Source organism: Vespula pensylvanica, chromosome 24 (genome assembly GCF_014466175.1).
Source record: "Vespula pensylvanica isolate Volc-1 chromosome 24, ASM1446617v1, whole genome shotgun sequence".
In the NCBI taxonomy this organism is placed as follows: domain Eukaryota; kingdom Metazoa; phylum Arthropoda; class Insecta; order Hymenoptera; family Vespidae; genus Vespula; species Vespula pensylvanica.
The window spans coordinates 111,173-130,000 of NC_057708.1; the positions used below are offsets into that span (position 1 = coordinate 111,173).

The following is an 18,828-nucleotide window of genomic DNA, read 5'->3' on the forward strand; positions in this document are numbered from 1 at the left end:
TATGGATCGCAAGTAATCGACGATTATCGACGAAACGACGAACGAGCCGTTCGAACGAGCGGACGTAACTGTTGAAGTTCGCGGCTGTTTCTATTGCCAGGGATATTCCGCCAGAGGGCACTCCGTCTCGCGTCGCAGCCAGTAAACGTGGAGCGAAATCGTTGGTCGCACCCGACGCGTTCGGTTATTCGCCGACGCGACGCGACTGATTTCTCATTGGCTCCCGTCGCTCCTCGTCGCTCGTCGCCGCGTTCGTTTTCACGGTAACCAACGAATTAACAAATTATGGAAACAGTTTTCCCTTCGGCCGATACTCGAGGGTGCGCTTTCGATCGAGTCAAATTATACTCGATGACTTAATTTCGTCGTCGTCGAGTTGTCTCGAGTGCGATCGGTTCGCGAACTTTGTTTGGATTTTCCAGTCCCGTCGGAAATATTGATTTTATCAAAATGGGAAAGAACGATTACGCGTATGAGATTGACTTTAAAGAGATTTCCGAATATATCTCTGATTTTGCGAGTTTCGTGTAAACGTCGCGCGCGTCGAGTTTCGACTTCGTTACGAAGCAATGTGATCGATCAACGGTCAGAGTACAAAAAGTACAGCGAAGACGAATCAGACGTATTATTCGGACGGATGCGTCTTATGGGTGAAAAATCGATCGATGTCAATCGGCGAATTCGAAGGAAACGTTAACTATCGTGATGTTTGTCGTAGATCAAATATCGTTTGGAAACGTGATTTATTTTAGTGCCAGGCGTAGCGACGTGGAGCACGTTGCTAAAGTGTGCTTTCGATATCGTTGAAGGATTATCGTTAACCGATTACCGCTTCGGTATCCAAGTTTATAAATAACGAAATAAAGTTTCATTCGTAATACAGCCAATACAACGAATTATAAGGTCTTTAGTGATAAAATGTGTCGGTTTCACGTATCGATAATCGCTGAGAGGTTTCTCGCTTCGCTATTTCTACCTTTCTAGAAATACGTATGGACGGTTTAATGATAACATGTCAACATTGAAATTAAGTATGCAGGATAAGAAAGACTTGGATAAATTTACCAAATTTCTGGCGTTAAAGGCTGCTCAAATCATAGTACAGTCCAGGTCAGGAGAGAAAGTATGTACAAAGTGCAAACCAAATTCATCGGGTACAGATTGGGTAAGTTGTTGCGATCCAAATTTCCATCTCTCTCGTCCATTTACGCGCGTCAGATTATTTAACCCGTCCGGATCTTCTTTCTACGACTCTTTTTTTTTTCTTTGATTTTTTTTTTTTTTTTTTTTTTAGCAAGGATACCTCCTTGATCCATATTATTCCCGGCGATGCAACGAACGACGTAAAATCAATTGTTCCTTCTTTCTTTTCGTATTTCACGTGCACGGTATACGAGAATGCGTTCGCGGTATGACGAGACGGATAACGGGCCAGCGGTTCGATGCACACGGGTTAAAAAACTGCATGCCTTTTATCGTAATCTTTTAATACGCATAACGGATCGATATCGATGATTTTTATAGTTCAACTTGGCGATTCAAGATCTGCCAGACGTCTTAGCGGAGGCTAAGAGAGCGCTGTGTGGCGAGATAGTAAATTCCACGATACCACTTTGTATAGAAATCTCCTTGAGAACCGTAGAAGGCGATACGATGGTTTTAGAAACTTGGAGTTTGGGCGTTTTACCGGAACACAGTGATCCTACAGTAAGAGTAACGTATACGGTTTACAACAGGATGGGTATTTTACTAAAGTCGTTGCTCTCGGTCTCGAGGATTACTCCGGCTTACAAATTAAGTCGTAGGCAAGGACCGGACTCTTACGTTATCTGCTACAGAATTTATATGGGGGAGCCTCAGCTGCATACTTTAGGTATCTATATGCGTTTGTCCGTGTTTCTCCGTAAGTATGTTTTACCAAATACATTCACGCTCGTATACTTATAAAAGTAACTTATTTTTATCGAAGGAGACAACTACAAGCACGTAAGAGTAGGACAACTCTGCACCCCGGTCGGTACCATTCATTTGTCCGTGTCGTACAGGACCAAAATGACCATTTCTCCTACCCATACGGGACGAGATTCGATCATGCTCAAGAGCGATCACTTTCATTCGGATCTAAGTCCACGTCATGCCCGTTATCAGCAAAGGTATACCTATACGACTGTATATACGCATATGTTTATCGGACGTAACGATTTCACGCGCGTCTCCTTCCAGCGAAGAAAATTCCAAATCTTTGAGCGATACCATAAAAGTAGGAGCGTTCGTCATCAGTAAGCCCCCGATGGTTAATGAGGGAGATTTGGTAATACCGGACGTACCGTTCAGCTCTTTGCTGACTCCTCGACAAACGTCGCCGCCTCCCGGTTCTCTCGCCGATACTATAAATACGAAAAACGTGACAGCAGGCGTTGCCACGGACAGTAACAACGGTAACAATGAAAGACTGTCGAACGATAACGCAACGTCAAAGTCTAACTCTCAGAATGAGTCTAGAAGAAGTAGTTGTTCTATGACCAGCGCGAATGACGATTTCATTATGGTAGATTTGGTAATTAAAGTCCTCAAATTCGTACTCGGGTTTAAACTTTAAGAAAGCTTAATGTTTCTTTAATAAATTTCTTTTAGAAAACACCTTTCGCAATTACCAATACTAATAGCGATTTGGGAGCTTTTTATCGAGAATGTCAAAGCGCGCCTCAGCTTCAAGCATTTATGGAGGAGAGAACGTTGGCGGAACAAGTGGGAGATCTTACTAAGCAATTGGAAACGTTCGAAACGAACATGCAGCATTACGAAGACATTCTATCGTCGCTTTGTCAAACGGAAAACAATAATTAACGGGGAAATTTTTCATGTATTTCGATGTGTAAGAATATCATTTATTACACTATGCACCCATATTTATTGAAATCGTTCTCATCGAGTAGTATATTGTATCGTTATTAGGAATGAACATCAATTTGCTGGTGCTCGTGCAACGATCGTTATTCGACGAAAACGGCTAGTAAACGCTTCACGAACGTCGCGCCGCTTCTATTATTTCTCTATCAGATTATATAGAATTGATAGAATTAATCTTTTACGATGAAAATTTTGCCAAAATTTTATTTCGAAAATCATGAATCGTATGGGATAAAACATTTAAAGATATATGCCGTTGTTAAATGTTTTCTTGATTCTTATATACATTTAAGAAGAAACGTTGGATGTAACTCCTTGTTGATCGACGCAAGCGTGGTGCGTGCGTGCGTGCTGCGCCTATATTTATATACATATACATCATATATTAACCCTCTATACGCCATGTAAACTCGTACGCTTATATATATATATATATATATATATTTTAAGTTTTATTTTATTTCATTATACTTTTTTTTGTTACAAAATTTATTGTTATTTCATGTTCAAAGTTTTTAATATTTTTCAAGTACATCGTCCCTCGATTTAAACAGAGTATTTCTAGTGTTTTATCAAAGTAGTACTTAATTTGCGAGAACGATCTGGAATTCAAATTCCGATTTTCATCGATCGAAAGAACAACTTTTCTCTCTATCGTACGAAATATCATACGATATATTATATCGCAAGCCAAACGAAAAAGAAAAAAAAACAATGTGTGCTCGATCGAATAAGAATTTGCAGCTTATCGATGTACGATAAATTCAGTAAATAAAAAAGACATTTTCACGCACAAAAAAGATATACGTGTTTTCTAATCGCATACGAAAAATACCGTGTAAATCGAAGGACGAGCGTATGAATTTTATACTCGGTACGATATAATTACGTTACTATAAGTAAATTTTGTATAATTTTTTTGTAAACAGGAAAAAAGATTTGGTTATGGAGGGTTAGTCGACGTTGTCATTGTGTGTACGAAAATGTGAATACTATTATTGTTTATTATCGATAATTGTTAATTAGTCTAATTGGAAAATTTACAATTATTTATTGTCTGTATATAGTGTAAATTATTCTTTAGTACGATTATAACTTTCATTGAATAAACAAATTGCGTTATCTTATGTTTATAACATTTCCATGGACAAGATAATTCATATTTATGATTTCTAAGGTATATGCATCGAGTTAAAAAATAACGTCCAATTTCTGCAGTAGATAGCGCTATTGCGTTCTTAAGTACAACACGTGGTTCTTAACCTATAAAATACATACGAGTATGATAGCTGATATCTTAACGAATAGTTTAAGACGATATCGTAGCGTTTCGTTGAATTTTCTCGAATCGAGCCTGTTTTGAAAATGTTTGATAAAAAGTTATACTTTCGTGCAATTACGTCGTTTTATTCTGGCATGAGGAAAAACGCGGTTGGAACAACGAAAAAGATATGCGACGCGCATAGCGATGGCGTAGTTGACGAACGAACGATTCGGAAATGGATTAAAAAATTACACTATGAAGATTTTAGTCTAGCTGACGACGAAAACGTTCTGGTAAGTCTATCAAAATTGCTAACGATGAAACGTCCGTATTAATTGAAAATAATCCACGTTACGATATATCGCGTATGACTTAAGTGAAATAATTATAGTTTTATTTTTTTCCGCGTATGGCGAATTACGATACGCCCTGTTAAAATGAAATAAAAATAGCTGTTGCCTCTCGTATCAACGATGAAAGATATGAAAGATATAATTTTACGATTAAGTCGAAACGATTATCTCATTTGGTTCAAGGAAATGACACTCGAGCCCTAAACTGTCAAGCAAGTATCATGCTTGTTTCGCGTTCCGATAAACATTCTTCATAGCGATAAGCACTCGTGAAATCCTAACGCATAAATCCTTGAGAGCATTTCGGATAAGATCAAGTTCACGTAATCGATTGAAATTCTAGAATAACGAACGTATCCGTATTCAACGGGCAATCAATAATATCGTACCGGTCGATTTTACGATAACAGAGGCTTCCCTCTTTACCAATCTTATCGTATCGTGTAGGGAACGGTAGGACTGCGTATCAGGCATGTAATTAATATAAATTTGAACGTTTCGTATGTTCGTCGTTGACAATCAATCGAGAAGGTATGCTGTTGTTACCATTGATGTATGCGTTATAACGAATTAATATAAATAAATTAATATGTATATATATATATATATAGATAGATACGCGCGTGCATATATGTATATGGGAATAACTGAAATTATGGCATTTTTAAACCAATGACGAGACAACGAGCTCTTTACGAATCAGCTCGTCGTAACACGATGATTTTCGATTCTTCGCCTTTTCTTATACGCTCACGAATCTTATTTTATTACCGTTCCATAATAAATGTTTATAATTCGCGTTGAACATTTAATATTGAATACGTATTTAATAATCGATAAATAACTTTACACGAACGCTTAAATTAAATCTGACAATACGATCGATAATTAAACGTAATGATCGTGATTTATAATTTCTGCCAATATCAATACTAATATATCATTCCATATGTCATTTCGTACGATCGTACGGAGGCATTGTACGAGAGGCTTTAACGATTACCAAGAGAGCGAACTTTAAAGGGAAAAGATTTATCGATAAAATCCGAAAGATGGCAACTCGGTCGTTCGGTATTTTTGCTTGAGAGACGAGTGACGGGAAGAGGGCATCGTTGGCAAGAGAGCCTTTTCCGAGCAGTAAACAACATGGCTGGTTTACTTTCGTGCGCGGGTTATGTCGTCCCCGTCATTTCATCGAGAAAACGTCTCGTTATCTTCGACCACTAATAGCCGCTCGTGGTAAGTAAGCATTTCGTTCACCGAACGACCGAGTTTTAATCTTAACGCGGATAAAGGTTCGACGAAAATCAATTTTTAATGCCTACGTTCGCGACTTTTCACCTATGTAAGCAGACCGTATGTTCCTATTTCTCGGTCTTCGATGACACCGTACTGGCTTGGAATTTATCAATATTACTATTCAGCCAGCGGACTTTAATGACTTGGAATCTCGTACAAGCACATCGGGGCGAAGTTTACGCGTTTTTCCTCGTTTCCTTGTTTATATACCGTTAAAAATAACATTACGACGCTCTCTCTCTCTCTCTCTCCTTCCTTTCTTCTCTTTTCTTCTCTCTTTCTCGATCCGTTCGATTCGTACACGTAACATCGAATCGCGAAACCGTTCGATTCGCCGACGTTCCAACCTACTTGGATCGTTTTCGCATTCTCCTCTCGATACTCTCCTTTGACAGTTGGGACAGTTTAGCCGATATTTACGATAGCGGGACGGATCTATGTGTAATCGACGTTTCTATTTATCGCGTGGCAAGTTTTACATGGAACAACACATTCATACCGCCCAACGGTTATCCGTCAACGAGTCTCGTACCTCCTCTCTCTCTCTCTCTCTCCCCTCGGCCGTCGGACCCCTCGCTACTTTCCTCTCCGCTTTCCTTTCCCCCCGTCCTCGCCATTACCACTCCTCGGAAGCTTTTTTCGAAGCAACAGATTTCTTTTTTGCGGAGAAACGTCGTACGTCCACTGACGTTGTCTCCGCCCTTCCTTCGTTCCTCCTTCTCCTTCTCGCTTCCTTTCTTGTTTCCTTCCTTCGCCTTTTTACCATCATCGTTGAATACGGTTTTACGTCGAAGCTGCGTTCACCACCTCTCCCTCGAATCGTATCCGACTTCAGCGACCGACACGGAAAAAAAAAGAACTAGAAACGCGTTAGGGGAAGACCGTCCCCCTTCTCTCGATTTATCGTTCGGTGTGTATGTTAGTAAATAGGTACGTTCTATTCCCCTCCCTCGCGTCGTTAGAACGCGTAGATCGAAGAACCGAGCTGACATTTAGATAATGTACGATCGTTAAACGTTTGAGTGGCACGCAGCGCGATCGTACCACTCGCATTCTACGTCGATAATCGACTTTTATTGTATCGCCGATATATACGTTTTAAACCGTTATAATTCACTTTTTTTTCTATAGTTTTTCAAATTATACAATGTGAAAATTACAACGTTACTCCTATCCGTATCGTGGTATACCGATCGTAGCTTATAATTAAAAAAAGCAAAGGAAACGTTTGAAACTTCAAATATGAAGCAACGATTGAGAGTTGCGTGTACGAATGGGAGGAAAAGAAAGAAAGGACGAGACTCGATACGTATCGCGATACGGATGTACGAACGTGCGACTTGATAGTTGCATAAAGTTACGAAGGTTTTTTCGATCTTTATAATTCAATACATTTTCGCGTCTACGAAAGGAAACTATATCGTATGGAATAAACTTGTAGCATGATTTAGTACTGATACAATTCATATTTAGAAAAAAGTTAATCCTAATAAGGATAAGAGATAACAATTAGGTTTATGGCAAAACAAGAAAATAAAATTTACGAGTACTAAAAAGCTAAGAATACGTCTACGACTTTGCGACTCGAAAAGTTACATAAAGCTACGGACGATTAAATTATTAAATAGCCTACTTAACTACTTTTAGCAAATCATAACTGCATCAATGCTCGGTGCTTATCTAATCGACGGAACTGAAAAAAATATTACAAGCAAGAAACTATTCGACCGCACTCTTTGGCAGTTCTGGATATTGAAAGGAAACGTGATCGCGCAACTTGGAATTTTTCGATTGTTAATTTGCAATGACCCAGGGCACTTAAAAGGTTAATCTTTACGGAGCAGCTCGCATGAATTCAATACGTGTCCCTTACAATAACGAAACGCACGATTCGTAGAGACGGATCAATTACACACACGTAACTACACATATACACGTACGTACATGCATATGCTCCAATACTTTTTCTACGAACGACTACAAATCTATAAGCCAATACGTTATTCCATTGGAAAGTACAGCTGCTAAATAATAGATACCAATATATGATCTACTTCTTGATATAAACTGATATTTATACTTATTGTACAAATATATATTGAAAATATGAAATTGTGGATAGATAGAGTACATATAGGTATAGTAATACGCAATTTTTTTTCCCGCTCGAATTCTTCTTTTCAAGGTAATAATATCGACTATTGAAAAAAACGAAAATATTAATAATTTTTTTTTTTTTTTTTTTTAATTCACTCTTTCAAATCTTAATCGATAGTTTGAACAACTATCGAAACAGCGTAATACCTTGTTTCTTTTTAATACTAATACGAGATTATCGAGATGAATCGTGTTGCTTGACGATCGAAAAACTGCTTTGGATCCCATTGTATCGTACGTATGCTGTACGACGAGCTGTATTTCTGTAACACTTGGACGAGTAAGATAAGTTATTTTATATACTTTTGTCTCTCGTTAAACGATAGGTAAATATACCAGGTGATAAAACAAAGGAAAAGAAGAACTTTTTATTTCTAACGCGACTATCGAACTTTACTTTTATTTTCTCGCTAAGGTAAGATAACGTAGGTATTTAACAAACGATTCGAGCGTAGTTAGATAACTTTGAAAACACGAATATTATGAATTATTTTTCTTCGCGGTGACGCTCTTAAAAAAAAAAAAAAAAAATGTATCATCCGATAGTGATATTAATATATATTCTCATTATCAACTCTAAACAAAACGATAGACACGAGATAACACTTCGATACGTATATCTCTCGCGTACAGTGAAACGTCCTAAAAAGTAATCACAACGGCTGTGTGTAAGTGAAAACTACACAGCATTAGGTGCGTGCGTACTCAAAGAATTTTCAAGCGAGTTCTTCTCGAAAAGAAGCGATTTTGTTGTTTCTGAGCTTTATCTTATTCCGAACAGTATTTTTTCAGTTATCGGATAAAATCGAAAAATGACCGAATTTTCAAGAATCAATTTTACTCCTTTGGAACGAATTTTTAGCAGTAAAAAAAATTGCGCAATACGTACCTATGTGTGCTCTATACATTTCCAGAGTTACGTAATTTCCTGAAATTGTGGATCGAGTGATTTGAAAAATTAGCAATGAAATTAAATATTATCAGATAAATACACTCGGAATTACACGTGATGTCACACGAAATGCTAATCCGTTACCTAGAGCCTAGATTGTCCATAATTAATATATGTCGAGCGAGGCACTCCAATCAAGTTACCCGAATAACTCCGTTATTTTTTATTTTATGGAAAGAATGTTCGGAAAGTTAACGCTGTTTCCAGGGACACGTCTGACGGTGCATATTGCTTTCGAAAAAAAAAAATATATATATATGTATAAAATACGTTTGCATTATTTCATACATATATATGAAAAAAAATATGACCGAGAATACAGTCCATTTTCCTTTTTAACACTTGTATCTAACTCTTACGAATAAAAGATATGGCTCGTTACGGTGCATGAATCATCGGATAAAAATATTTTGCGAACTAATCGTTTCTCGACGTTGTATCCTAATATTTTTTTTTATTCAAAATGACACAAGAAATCAATTCATGCGAAAAAAAGCGTAGATCGTACGTTGAAAAAAAATTTCTACGATCTTCGTCGCGTACAAAAAATGACCTTGAGAAAACATTTTTCTTTTTTCCGTCGTCAGACACGTCCCTTGAAAAGAGTGAAATTTCATCTTGAACATTTTGCCCATAAAACTCTGTTAAAAATAACAGAGTTAATCGAGCGGGCCCTTTTACGTGCCTCGTCCTGCGTATCTCGATCGTTACATATTATACGCGGTAACGTGAGAACTGGAAATTATTTCTCCCATTGCGATTGTTATACACCGTAGTCACGATTCTACATAAATAAGCTATAAATTACATAATGATAGATAACAATCGATGATATACTCATATCTCACTAAAATTTATTTATTTGGCATAGTCATTTTTTAATCTTTTATTTTTGTGCAAAAACTATAGTTTTTTTTTTCGCGAAGTAACGTAATGGATAAAGATTAGACGTAGGAAACGTGCATTTATCTTGGAATGACATAGCACAACGATAAGTATAATCGCACGATAAATCCATGAAGCGTATTACAATAGTTTATTGTACGAACGCTTCTGCTAGTAATTACCGATAGATTTTTATGATTAAGGATTCATTAAAAAGACAAAACTGCATCGCTTTTTCGAGAAGGAGTAAAGACAATATTTGTGTCGAAGTATTTCGTGGGATCGCGTTCCTTTGGACACGATTTTTGCGAAGAAAATTGAGATATTTAAAAATCGCAAGAAATTGATCTCGTTTCTACGTATTTTATTTTTCGAACGAATCCTTGGTCTTTAAACTCGAAAGAACTTACGATAAATAGCCTTAATTGCGAAATTATATAGTAATAGTTCACGACGTACACGTATCGAAAGAGCATGCATTAACGAAGCAACAGGTATCAAAAGTACAGACAATAAAGAAATCCTTGGACGTTCGGAGTTTGAAATAAAAAGTCGTAAGAATACGAACGGCACGTAATTAAAATTATTCGATAAAAGCGAAACGTTCTTTCGATGCAACGAAAACAAACGTAGAAACGAACAAAACGGAATAATCAGTTTTGAAGTAGCTACCGTTCGAGCGGTAGACAGAGCCCTATATCGTTCGAAAGATGCGTTTTAACGGGGGATTCCGATTCGACCTCGACGATCGTTCGAAAAATTCAGACTTCGAAGTTGCAGGAAGTTATAAATGGTGAAAAAAAAAAAAAAAAAAAAAAAAAGAAAAGTAACGTTGGAGAGCAACGATCGTCTCTTTCTTCGAAAGACTTCTTAGATCGATAGAGAGATAACTACGTCGCGATGAAACGTCTCTCTCGCTTCGCCTTTTAAAAAATCTTCGATCTTCGCGCACCGAAGAAAAAAGAGATCAGGACGCGCCGAGATACATGGAAAAATGCTAAGGAAAGGAAGCAAAAAAGATGGAGGAAAAAGGACACGTGGAGGAGCGATCCTTGAACAACCTTAGCTCGGTCGCATCGATCCATCGTAGCGGAGCTTTGAATAATAGATATTCTTCGTAGCCCGTACAAGAGTGGGTAGAACGCCGGTGAGCGACGAATCATAATCCCCTTCCGTCCCTTTTTTTTATGAATTATTAAATTCGCTAATGAAAGTAGGAAATTTGTTGGAAATCACGTAAATTTGTATACGTACGCACGTACGCGTATACTCGATATTAAAAGTCCGTCCGAGTGTCCATCGGTAGCGATCCGTCAATGACAGCAGGTGGATTCGTCCGAAGAGACCCGGAGGGGGCACGTGGAGGCGCCTGGACGATCGCGTTCGGGAGAGACAGAGAACGAAACGGCGAACGAGTCGGCATTATTGGGTTTTGCGCTCGATAGGTACGTCACGTCAGAGGGAACGAATTCGCGTCTTATTTCTCTTCCAATTATTTTACCCCCGCTTTCCATCGTGAGAAATCATAGGCAGCGGCCTATGCGTCTGACGTGGTTCGTTTCCTTGCGATCAGACGACGACTAACGCTTGCCATTGGGAGGCCTTGACCGTCGTTGAAAGACCAATCACGAAGACTCATCGAGTGCGGCTCGATTCAAATTTTAAAACTTTCTCCCTTTACATTTTTCATGCTCGACGTTGAAGATAATTTTCATCCATAACGATAATTCTAACTTTTATTCGGTTACGAATGAAAGCGAGCCTTGTCGTCGGACGAAACGTATATCCTATTTATCCTAAAGGGGATACGCTCGCCCTTGACCGCCACCGCAACGATACTCGCGCTTCGTGCGAAAGCGATATCGCTTACAACGGCTACAGTCCGACACGATGTGTCTCGGCAACTTTCAAAGGGCTACGCTGTCTTGAATCATTGATAAAAGCCGTAGTTTCGACGTGGTACGAGTTCGAGCTACTTTTTAACTACGACGTCGAACGAAACAAAGGTCGACTCGAACTACGAGCCGATGACCAAAAAGACTATAGTCTCTTCCTTTCCCGTAGAAGATAATCAGCTAACCGTTTGTATCTCGGGTGTCTCGTCGATCGAGTCATCTTCTTTCAACGAGCGATATTTCTTCCATCGGCGATCTTGTCATTTCCCTTTCCCCCGTATCTTTTCTCTTCCTCGTAATTCGTTCCTCCTAATTCGACGAGATACGATCGATTCGAAACGTATATTCGAGTGAACACGTATGAAATTATTTTAGAAAAAGGGGCCACGGTCGAAAGTAAATCGTTTCAGCGCGATCGGACAATCTCGTACGATCTCAACGCGGGCTAAATAATTATTCGCGTTACCGTGGCGGTAACGTTAAAAGGTACGATATCTATCATTGGCCATGCCGCGCCCTCCGCTATCTCCGGCCCTACCCTTCGGTCACCGCAGGTGGGGTTTGGTTCTTCCATTAAAAGTCGCACGTTCTTTTTCTCTCTCGACTAGGACGACGGACGGTTGCACGGTAATAGACACTTTTGGAAGTAACTCCAAGCCCAACCTAGTCGTGCATTATTTGCCAGGGAATCGCTGGTAATCGTGTCATTAAAGGAGCGTCCGAGCGACCGTAGAAAAATAGTTTCGATGGACGAAAGACTATCGCGTTGTTATCTCCCTTAGATACGTGTAGCGTCCTAGTCGCGTCATTTCCCAAGGTTGTAATCTATTATAAATGCATAAAGAGAATAGAGACTTGCGTTGTTATACGTGTGCATACGTTTCTCTTTCATCGAGCTCGAGCGTATGTACGTACGTAAATATGTAAGACCAACGTGGGGAAGTAGTCGAAAAGTCGAAGGATCGTTTACGTAATAGATCACGGGTCGTAACGAGGGAATCAGGGGGCTGTTTTTCAAAGGGCATCACGATTCCCAGACGACCGCTTTCGCTTTACTCGTAGTCATCGAATACCTCCAGCCGATGGAATTTGACTTTTTCGTTGGCACGTCTTTCGCCTTTGACGCTTTTTACATCGAACGGTTAATGTCGGAGATAGAAAGAGGGAAATGTCTACTTTCTAGGCGATACTCGTCAAATGTCAATGTTCCTCGAGCCGCGTTCTGATCTGTAAGGCCCTCGCGAGCATAACGAAGCTTTTTAAAGGAGGGTGAGTCGTGGTAACGCGCGTCGACGAGGAAAGTAACGCGACGCGCCGTCGCGGCGGCGGCGGTGTCGGCGGCGGTGTCGGCGGCGGTGTCGGCGGCGGTGCCGGCGGCGGTGGTTCTTCGGTCTCTCGGCTCCGCGGTGATCGCGGCGCGCATTAGTACCGAAGTTCGCAAGTTAGAGACTGGACGCTCGTTTCGAACGTGTCTCGAGGAACGGTGAACGCGAGCGCGACCGCTACACGCACGTGTCTTCTTGCATCTCGGTGCGACAACGCGCTCGTCGTCCTCGCGTCTCGAAAGAAATCTCTCGATTCGGAGGCCTTGACCCGTTACACCACTTACCCGATCGCCCCCTCGTCAGTCCGCGAATTCGCGGACGCGCAAATGCGCGAGCGCGCGCGCGCGCTCGCCTTACCTCGGCGCGATGCTCCAAGACGAAAGGAGATCTTAAATTTGACTTGAAGAACGAATCTCGATCTTGAATCCGTCGGTACCCTCTTCCTCTACCTCCTCCCGTCCTTGGGCGGGCGCGATAAATGAGAGACCTTTACTATGCCAAGAGATGAGTCTTCTCCGTCCACAAGGTAAAGTCTCGCTTTATGGTTCTATCGTTCCTTACTTTTTTCATACAACTGCCGAATACGATTCGAAGGTTCGTTTTTGCGTTTCTTGGCAATAGGCCAATCGTCGTCGTCGCGCGTACGCGCGAGATGATCTTTACCGTGCGCGATCGAGGAATGATCTCGTTAAACGGACTCGTACGTTTAACGTTTTCGCGTAAAATCAATCCAAGATCGTTTCGAGCGCGATCGGGACTCCGTTCACGAGGATTTTCCCTAAAATTATTATCTTCGACGAATTACTCGATCGAAAATGTACGAATCTTAGAGAAGCTCCCAGGGAGCTTCGTGATTTCTTTGTGGCAGACGTAAGGATCTATAAATAAAGTTGGACGGTTCTGGAATAGATTCTTATTCCGATTTCTGACGCGTATTATTAATTAGAAAGAAGCATCGAGGAGTTGAAAAGAATAAAGGAACGATGTTTCGGACGTATGGATCTCGGTCACGCGACGAACTTGTCGTTTTAATTTTGCGCCGACACGCGCGTTATGATTTTTCATTGCATCTCTTTCCGAAACGAAAAGTATTTTCGATCGTCTCGAAGAACTCGTCGTCGGAGGATCTTTAGAGATCACCGAGATTGCCGTGAGAAAAACAAACGATGACTAGCAGTTGCGCTAAAGTCTGCTGTCACATTAATTTCGTTATCTCGATTGTTTTACGAGGCACGATGATTCGCGTTATGATATATATACATATACATGTATGCATGTTTCTTACGTATATATACATCGATTCTATCTCACGGAACGTCTTATCAAACTCAAATATTCGCGACGACCGAAGCAAAGATTCTCGTAGCTTCGTTTTTTCGAAAGGGCGAAGCGGTCCGTCGCGCTAGCCTTGGATCATCTCCAACGGCTCGGTCGAGAATCTCTGCAACCGTGCGTCGAACTCGGCGACTTTTCAGATTTCGCTCTTGCGGGTATAGGACGACGTCGTACGGGTGTCGTCGGATCGTTGCTTCGTTGGCGAAGCGCGTCGCGATCGAAAATTTCAAAGTCGCGGTCGTACGCTCTAATGGCAGAATCGATCGGTGAAAACGACAAGGAAATTTCACACCGAAGAACTCTTTCTTTCTCTTCTGTTTTTCTTTAGAGTCGCTCTTCGCGAATCGCAAATTTCATTCCACGCATGGCGTTAACTCAATTAGCACGAGGGAGACGATAAAGAGCGCGTTAAGGCCTCATTCATAGACGGACAGCTGAAACCTTCGAACGTCAGCGAGATCGGACTACGTTCAAAGCCGTTCGCGTAGAAAAGTTGAGAACGAAACGAATCGAGAGGTCGGCATGTACAGATAGATTTCGATCGAAGAAATATCGAAACGGGAGGAGAGTCGTATCCTTTGAGATATATGCGCGCGTACGTATTATATACCGTTTCTCTTCTTACATCAGTTTGCTTTCTTGACATTGTTCGGTGACGCGCGACCAGTTATCGCGACTATGTACAGAACGTTAGATACTCGTATTTGCACATGTCTCGGATATATCTCTACAGATATATCTACGCGAATCTACTTATACGACGCGAGAAAAGAAAAAACGACGATATCTATCTTTGGAAGTAAGAGAGCGTAGGTCGAGAGACATTGTTTCTCGATTTATTTTCTCGAAATTCGACATTGTAGTAAGACGCGCAGAGAAACCGATAAAACGCAACTACGCGCGTAATCGCGATCCTTTTGTCGCGCGTCCTTTTATTTGCGTGGCTTTACATAACCGCGTCGATGATTTACCAGTTTGTACCATCCTCGTAGCGTCAGCTCGAAACGCGTTACGCTATTAAACCTCGTCTCGAAAAGACGCGTCGTTAATTCGTCGATGTAACTTATTCGAGAGAACAAAAACAGAGAGAGAGAGAGAGAGAGATTGAAAGATCTTTTTCATTGCTAGAACGAGGAACATCGTCGATCGTCGTCTATAATTATTCATTTCTATTTCTCAATCCTTTCCGCGAAATAAGATGACGCGTCGTTTCGCTACATGGAGATGCCCAGTGTGGAATCTATATTTATGATGCAACGATAGGAAGTATAGATACGGCGGTATACGTCGGGTACGTCGAGGGATTGAAGTTTACGTTTGGTGGGGACACGTCAGTCTTGCGGAAACTTTGCTATTCGAATCAAGGATTCTTGAATGCGTAACGAAAACAGTAGATAGTACGGGTTTTAGCCGGATCGACCGGATTGCATCTTCCGTTTACGTCGGTACGATCGAATCGTGCGATAAAAACGACGGTATCGTATAAACCTAATCGCACGTCGGAATGCGGTTGAGCTAACAGTTTCTCATTTGTCCAACAGCGAGGGAAGAGAAGGCGGAAGAGGAGGAGATCTAGCGCGGAGGTCGAAAATTTCTGCAGGGAAGAATCGGTTTTGGAAAGAAGAGGAAGAGGAAGAGGAAGAAGGAGGAAAGAAAGGAAGAACGGTAATAGCGGCAACGGGAATAAGTGGAAGAAGGAGATCGGTTTCGGCGATAATCATCGGGAGCCATATCTTTCCGACGTGGAGAAGAACGCAGAGGAGCTTCGGCGGTAGTATCGAAGGAAGAAGGATAAGGTGGTCCTGGAGGTGGAGGTGGGATCGGTCGAAAGACGACGACGGCGGCGGTGGCGGTGCTGGCGACGGTGGTGGCGGCGCCGACGAAAACGACGACGGCGGTGGTAACAAGAGGGTAGGCCGGAGGTGACCATTCACCCCACATGGACGCCACCCTCGAGAAACCACCCATATCCTCAAAAGTGGATATCTTATCGCCATTATATCGCCAGGAAATATCCGAGCGGAGCGCGAGAGAAGCGCGACGCTCGAGGACGATAGTTCCTCTTCTCCTCGGCCGTTCTTTGGCCTTTTTTCGAGGATTCGTCGCCGTTCCGATAACGAGGACGACGACGACGACGACGACGACGACGACGAGGACGAGGACGAGGACAGCGACGACGACGACGACGACGACGACGACGACGACGATACGTCAGGCGAATTACCGCCCTCGAACGCAAACTTTTACTTCTCCTTATTTCGCTGGTACCAACGAGGACGACGGCGACGGCGACGGCGACGGCGACGGTGACGAGGACGAGGACGCGTCGACATCAAACACGTTTCATGCGTTTATTACGATACACGCATCGACACGCGTTGTCGTCGTTGTCGTCGTCGTCGTCGTCACGCATGTAAAAGGCATATCGATAGACTCCGTCCAAAAGAGCCTAATCAACAGTTTTAACGAGCCTAATTCGCCGACGAAAAATGTCGCGCACCGCATCTACGCGTCCCATGCAAGGTAAGTTCCTTTTTTTTCCTTTTTCTTTCTTTTTTTTTTTTTTTTTGTTCATTTAAAGACCTCTCGATGCTCGATGATTCTTTTCTCGTTTTAAAAAGATGAGATTGGATTGATAGACGCGTATCCTATCCGACGTCGCTCAAAAATTCGCGCTTCGGCTCGAGTCGTCGCTAACGCAGCGATCTTCTTTATCTATCGTGGGCGTCGACGTCGGTCTTGACGTCCATGTCGCTTTTGGCGTCGGCGTCGGCGTCGGCGTCGGCGTCGGCCTCGGCATCGGCATCGGCGTCGGCGTCGGCGTCGTGGTTCGACGTTGGCGTAAGCGTCGTGACACGTGGCGCCGTCGAGGGGCGACGCCTCAAAGTCTCTCGACGGCCGTCGAACCGTAATCTCATCGACGAGTTGTGGAGCCTTGCTACGTCGTGTTACGGACATCGAGAAAAAGAGAGAGAAAGAGAGAGAGAGAGAGAGAGAGAGAGAGAGAGAGAGAGAGAGAGAGAGAGAAATAGAGTAGGAGAACGAAATAGAAAGGTAGACAAGTGCCTCCAGTGTATGCTTTGTGAAAATTGTCTCAAAATCGTTTACGCGTACGATACTCCGACACGGGTGCCGCTGCTCCTTCATTTGCGCGTACCTCCACCTCCGTCTCCTTTTATTTCTCATTCTTCTTTTTCTCCTTTTCTCGTTCTCCTCTTCTCCCATTCCTCGTTCTCCAATTTTCATCGTTAGTGCTAGTGCCGCTGCTTTTGTCGCAAGCCGAAGGAAAGAAGCGCGTTCGATCTCTGTATTGTACGTGCCGTCATGGAAACGTCATCGTAGTATAGTCATCATCGTCGTCTCCTACTCGGTGATCCTCGTCGTGGAAGGCATTTACGAGAAAAGAAGAGTATATAAAGCCGGTGCGAACCGACATTTGCTTCCTTCGATGGGATCCTCGTGTTACGGGACATCGCCGCCGACGCCTGATATCGATCGTTCCTCTCTCCCTCCTCCTCCTCTTCCTCCTCTTCTTCCTCTTCCTCTTCTTCATCCTCCAACGATCCTCCTCCTCCCTGCTCGCTCACCTTTCTCGCCTCCCGTTTTTCGAGTCTAGCACGCTAGACAACGAAGTCCTGTTCCCTCGTAGCTTTTCGCATTTAACCATCGCTCGTGAGCCTGGATATCTTCTCGGACACATCATTCCCTTGTGGGTGATCGTTGCGTGAAAGACGACACGCTCGCGACGACGACGACGACGACGACGACGACGACGACGGTGATGCACATGATCCTCCTTCGGGACGTATTTTCTTGTACGAAATCGAAAGGAGTCGTTTATCGCACCGTTTTTCGTTCCTAGAAACGCGTTCGCGCCAACCTTTTATTTTCTTGTGCAACGATGTTAGCATCGATACGCGCATCGACCGATTCATCGTTCTTTTATGATTTCGATCGCGTTTAAGTCGATCGCCCGTTGAAACGAGAAAACCTTATTATCGATTCTTTGACGGTAGTATCCTTGCGGTCGTGTCGTTGTTGCTGTTGTTGTTATTGTTGTTGTTATTGTTGTTGTTGCTGCTGTTGTTTAAATAAACGAGCTATGCGATCGACTTTAAAAAAAAGCGTAGGGACGATTGACGCCAAATGTTTCTCCATCGAGTCGCTTTCCAGCATAAGTTTTTCAAATTGGCCTCGGTGTGGTGGTGGAACGCGTGTAGAAAAGGCTAGATACGTGTCACGTGAGAAGGAGATAGAGAAACGTAAGTGGCGCTGTAGATAGGTAGACGTCTCGAATCGCGGGATCTTTAAATTTTTGCGCTTTCTCGGGAAGGGCCGTCGAAAGGAATGAAACGCGTTAGAACAAAGTCGTTAAATGGCAGTATCATTATCGGAGGAATAAAATAATCGTGCAAAAGGAAATATTTCGTAAAGGTCGTCGTCGGCCGTCAAA

General features: G+C 42.3%; 2 protein-coding genes across 8 annotated transcripts in view; both read left to right on the forward strand.

The window, feature by feature from the left end:
• Nucleotides 1–628: 628 nt before the first annotated feature.
• LOC122637123 (autophagy-related protein 13) lies at nucleotides 629–4,037 on the forward strand. Of its 3 annotated transcripts, none has more exons than XM_043829060.1 (5): nucleotides 629–1,165; nucleotides 1,525–1,873; nucleotides 1,970–2,153; nucleotides 2,224–2,548; nucleotides 2,635–4,037. In XM_043829060.1, exons 1-5 carry the CDS (start codon nucleotides 1,013–1,015, stop codon nucleotides 2,845–2,847), a joined length of 1,224 nt encoding a protein of 407 aa, XP_043684995.1. In that variant the 5' UTR covers nucleotides 629–1,012; the 3' UTR covers nucleotides 2,848–4,037. The 3 variants fall into 3 exon arrangements, with proteins under 3 accessions (XP_043684995.1, XP_043684994.1, XP_043684996.1); XM_043829059.1 differs by having other exon boundaries at nucleotides 630–1,165; nucleotides 2,224–2,557; XM_043829061.1 differs by having other exon boundaries at nucleotides 975–1,165; nucleotides 1,622–1,873; nucleotides 2,224–2,557.
• Nucleotides 4,038–5,513: 1,476 nt separating this feature from the next.
• The window catches only part of LOC122637108 (phospholipid-transporting ATPase ID), a 24,348-nt gene continuing 11,033 nt past the window's right edge, over nucleotides 5,514–18,828 (forward strand). The window contains exons 1-2 of one of the 5 annotated variants that reach the window (XM_043829013.1): nucleotides 5,514–5,766; nucleotides 15,917–16,898. In XM_043829013.1, coding sequence (XP_043684948.1) covers nucleotides 16,865–16,898 — 34 coding nt within the window. In that variant the 5' untranslated portion in view covers nucleotides 5,514–5,766; nucleotides 15,917–16,864. The other 4 variants (XM_043829012.1, XM_043829014.1, XM_043829015.1 and 1 more) reach the window with 4 other exon arrangements.

Coding starts and splice junctions, on each gene's coding strand:
- LOC122637123 (XM_043829059.1), top strand. CDS start 1,013: ATGTCAACATTGAAATTAAGTATGCAGGATAAGAAAGACTTGGATAAA. Junction 1,166..1,524: donor ATTCATCGGGTACAGATTGG/GTAAGTTGTTGC, acceptor TGATTTTTATAG/TTCAACTTGGCGATTCAAGA. Junction 1,874..1,969: donor GCCTCAGCTGCATACTTTAG/GTATCTATATGC, acceptor TTTTTATCGAAG/GAGACAACTACAAGCACGTA.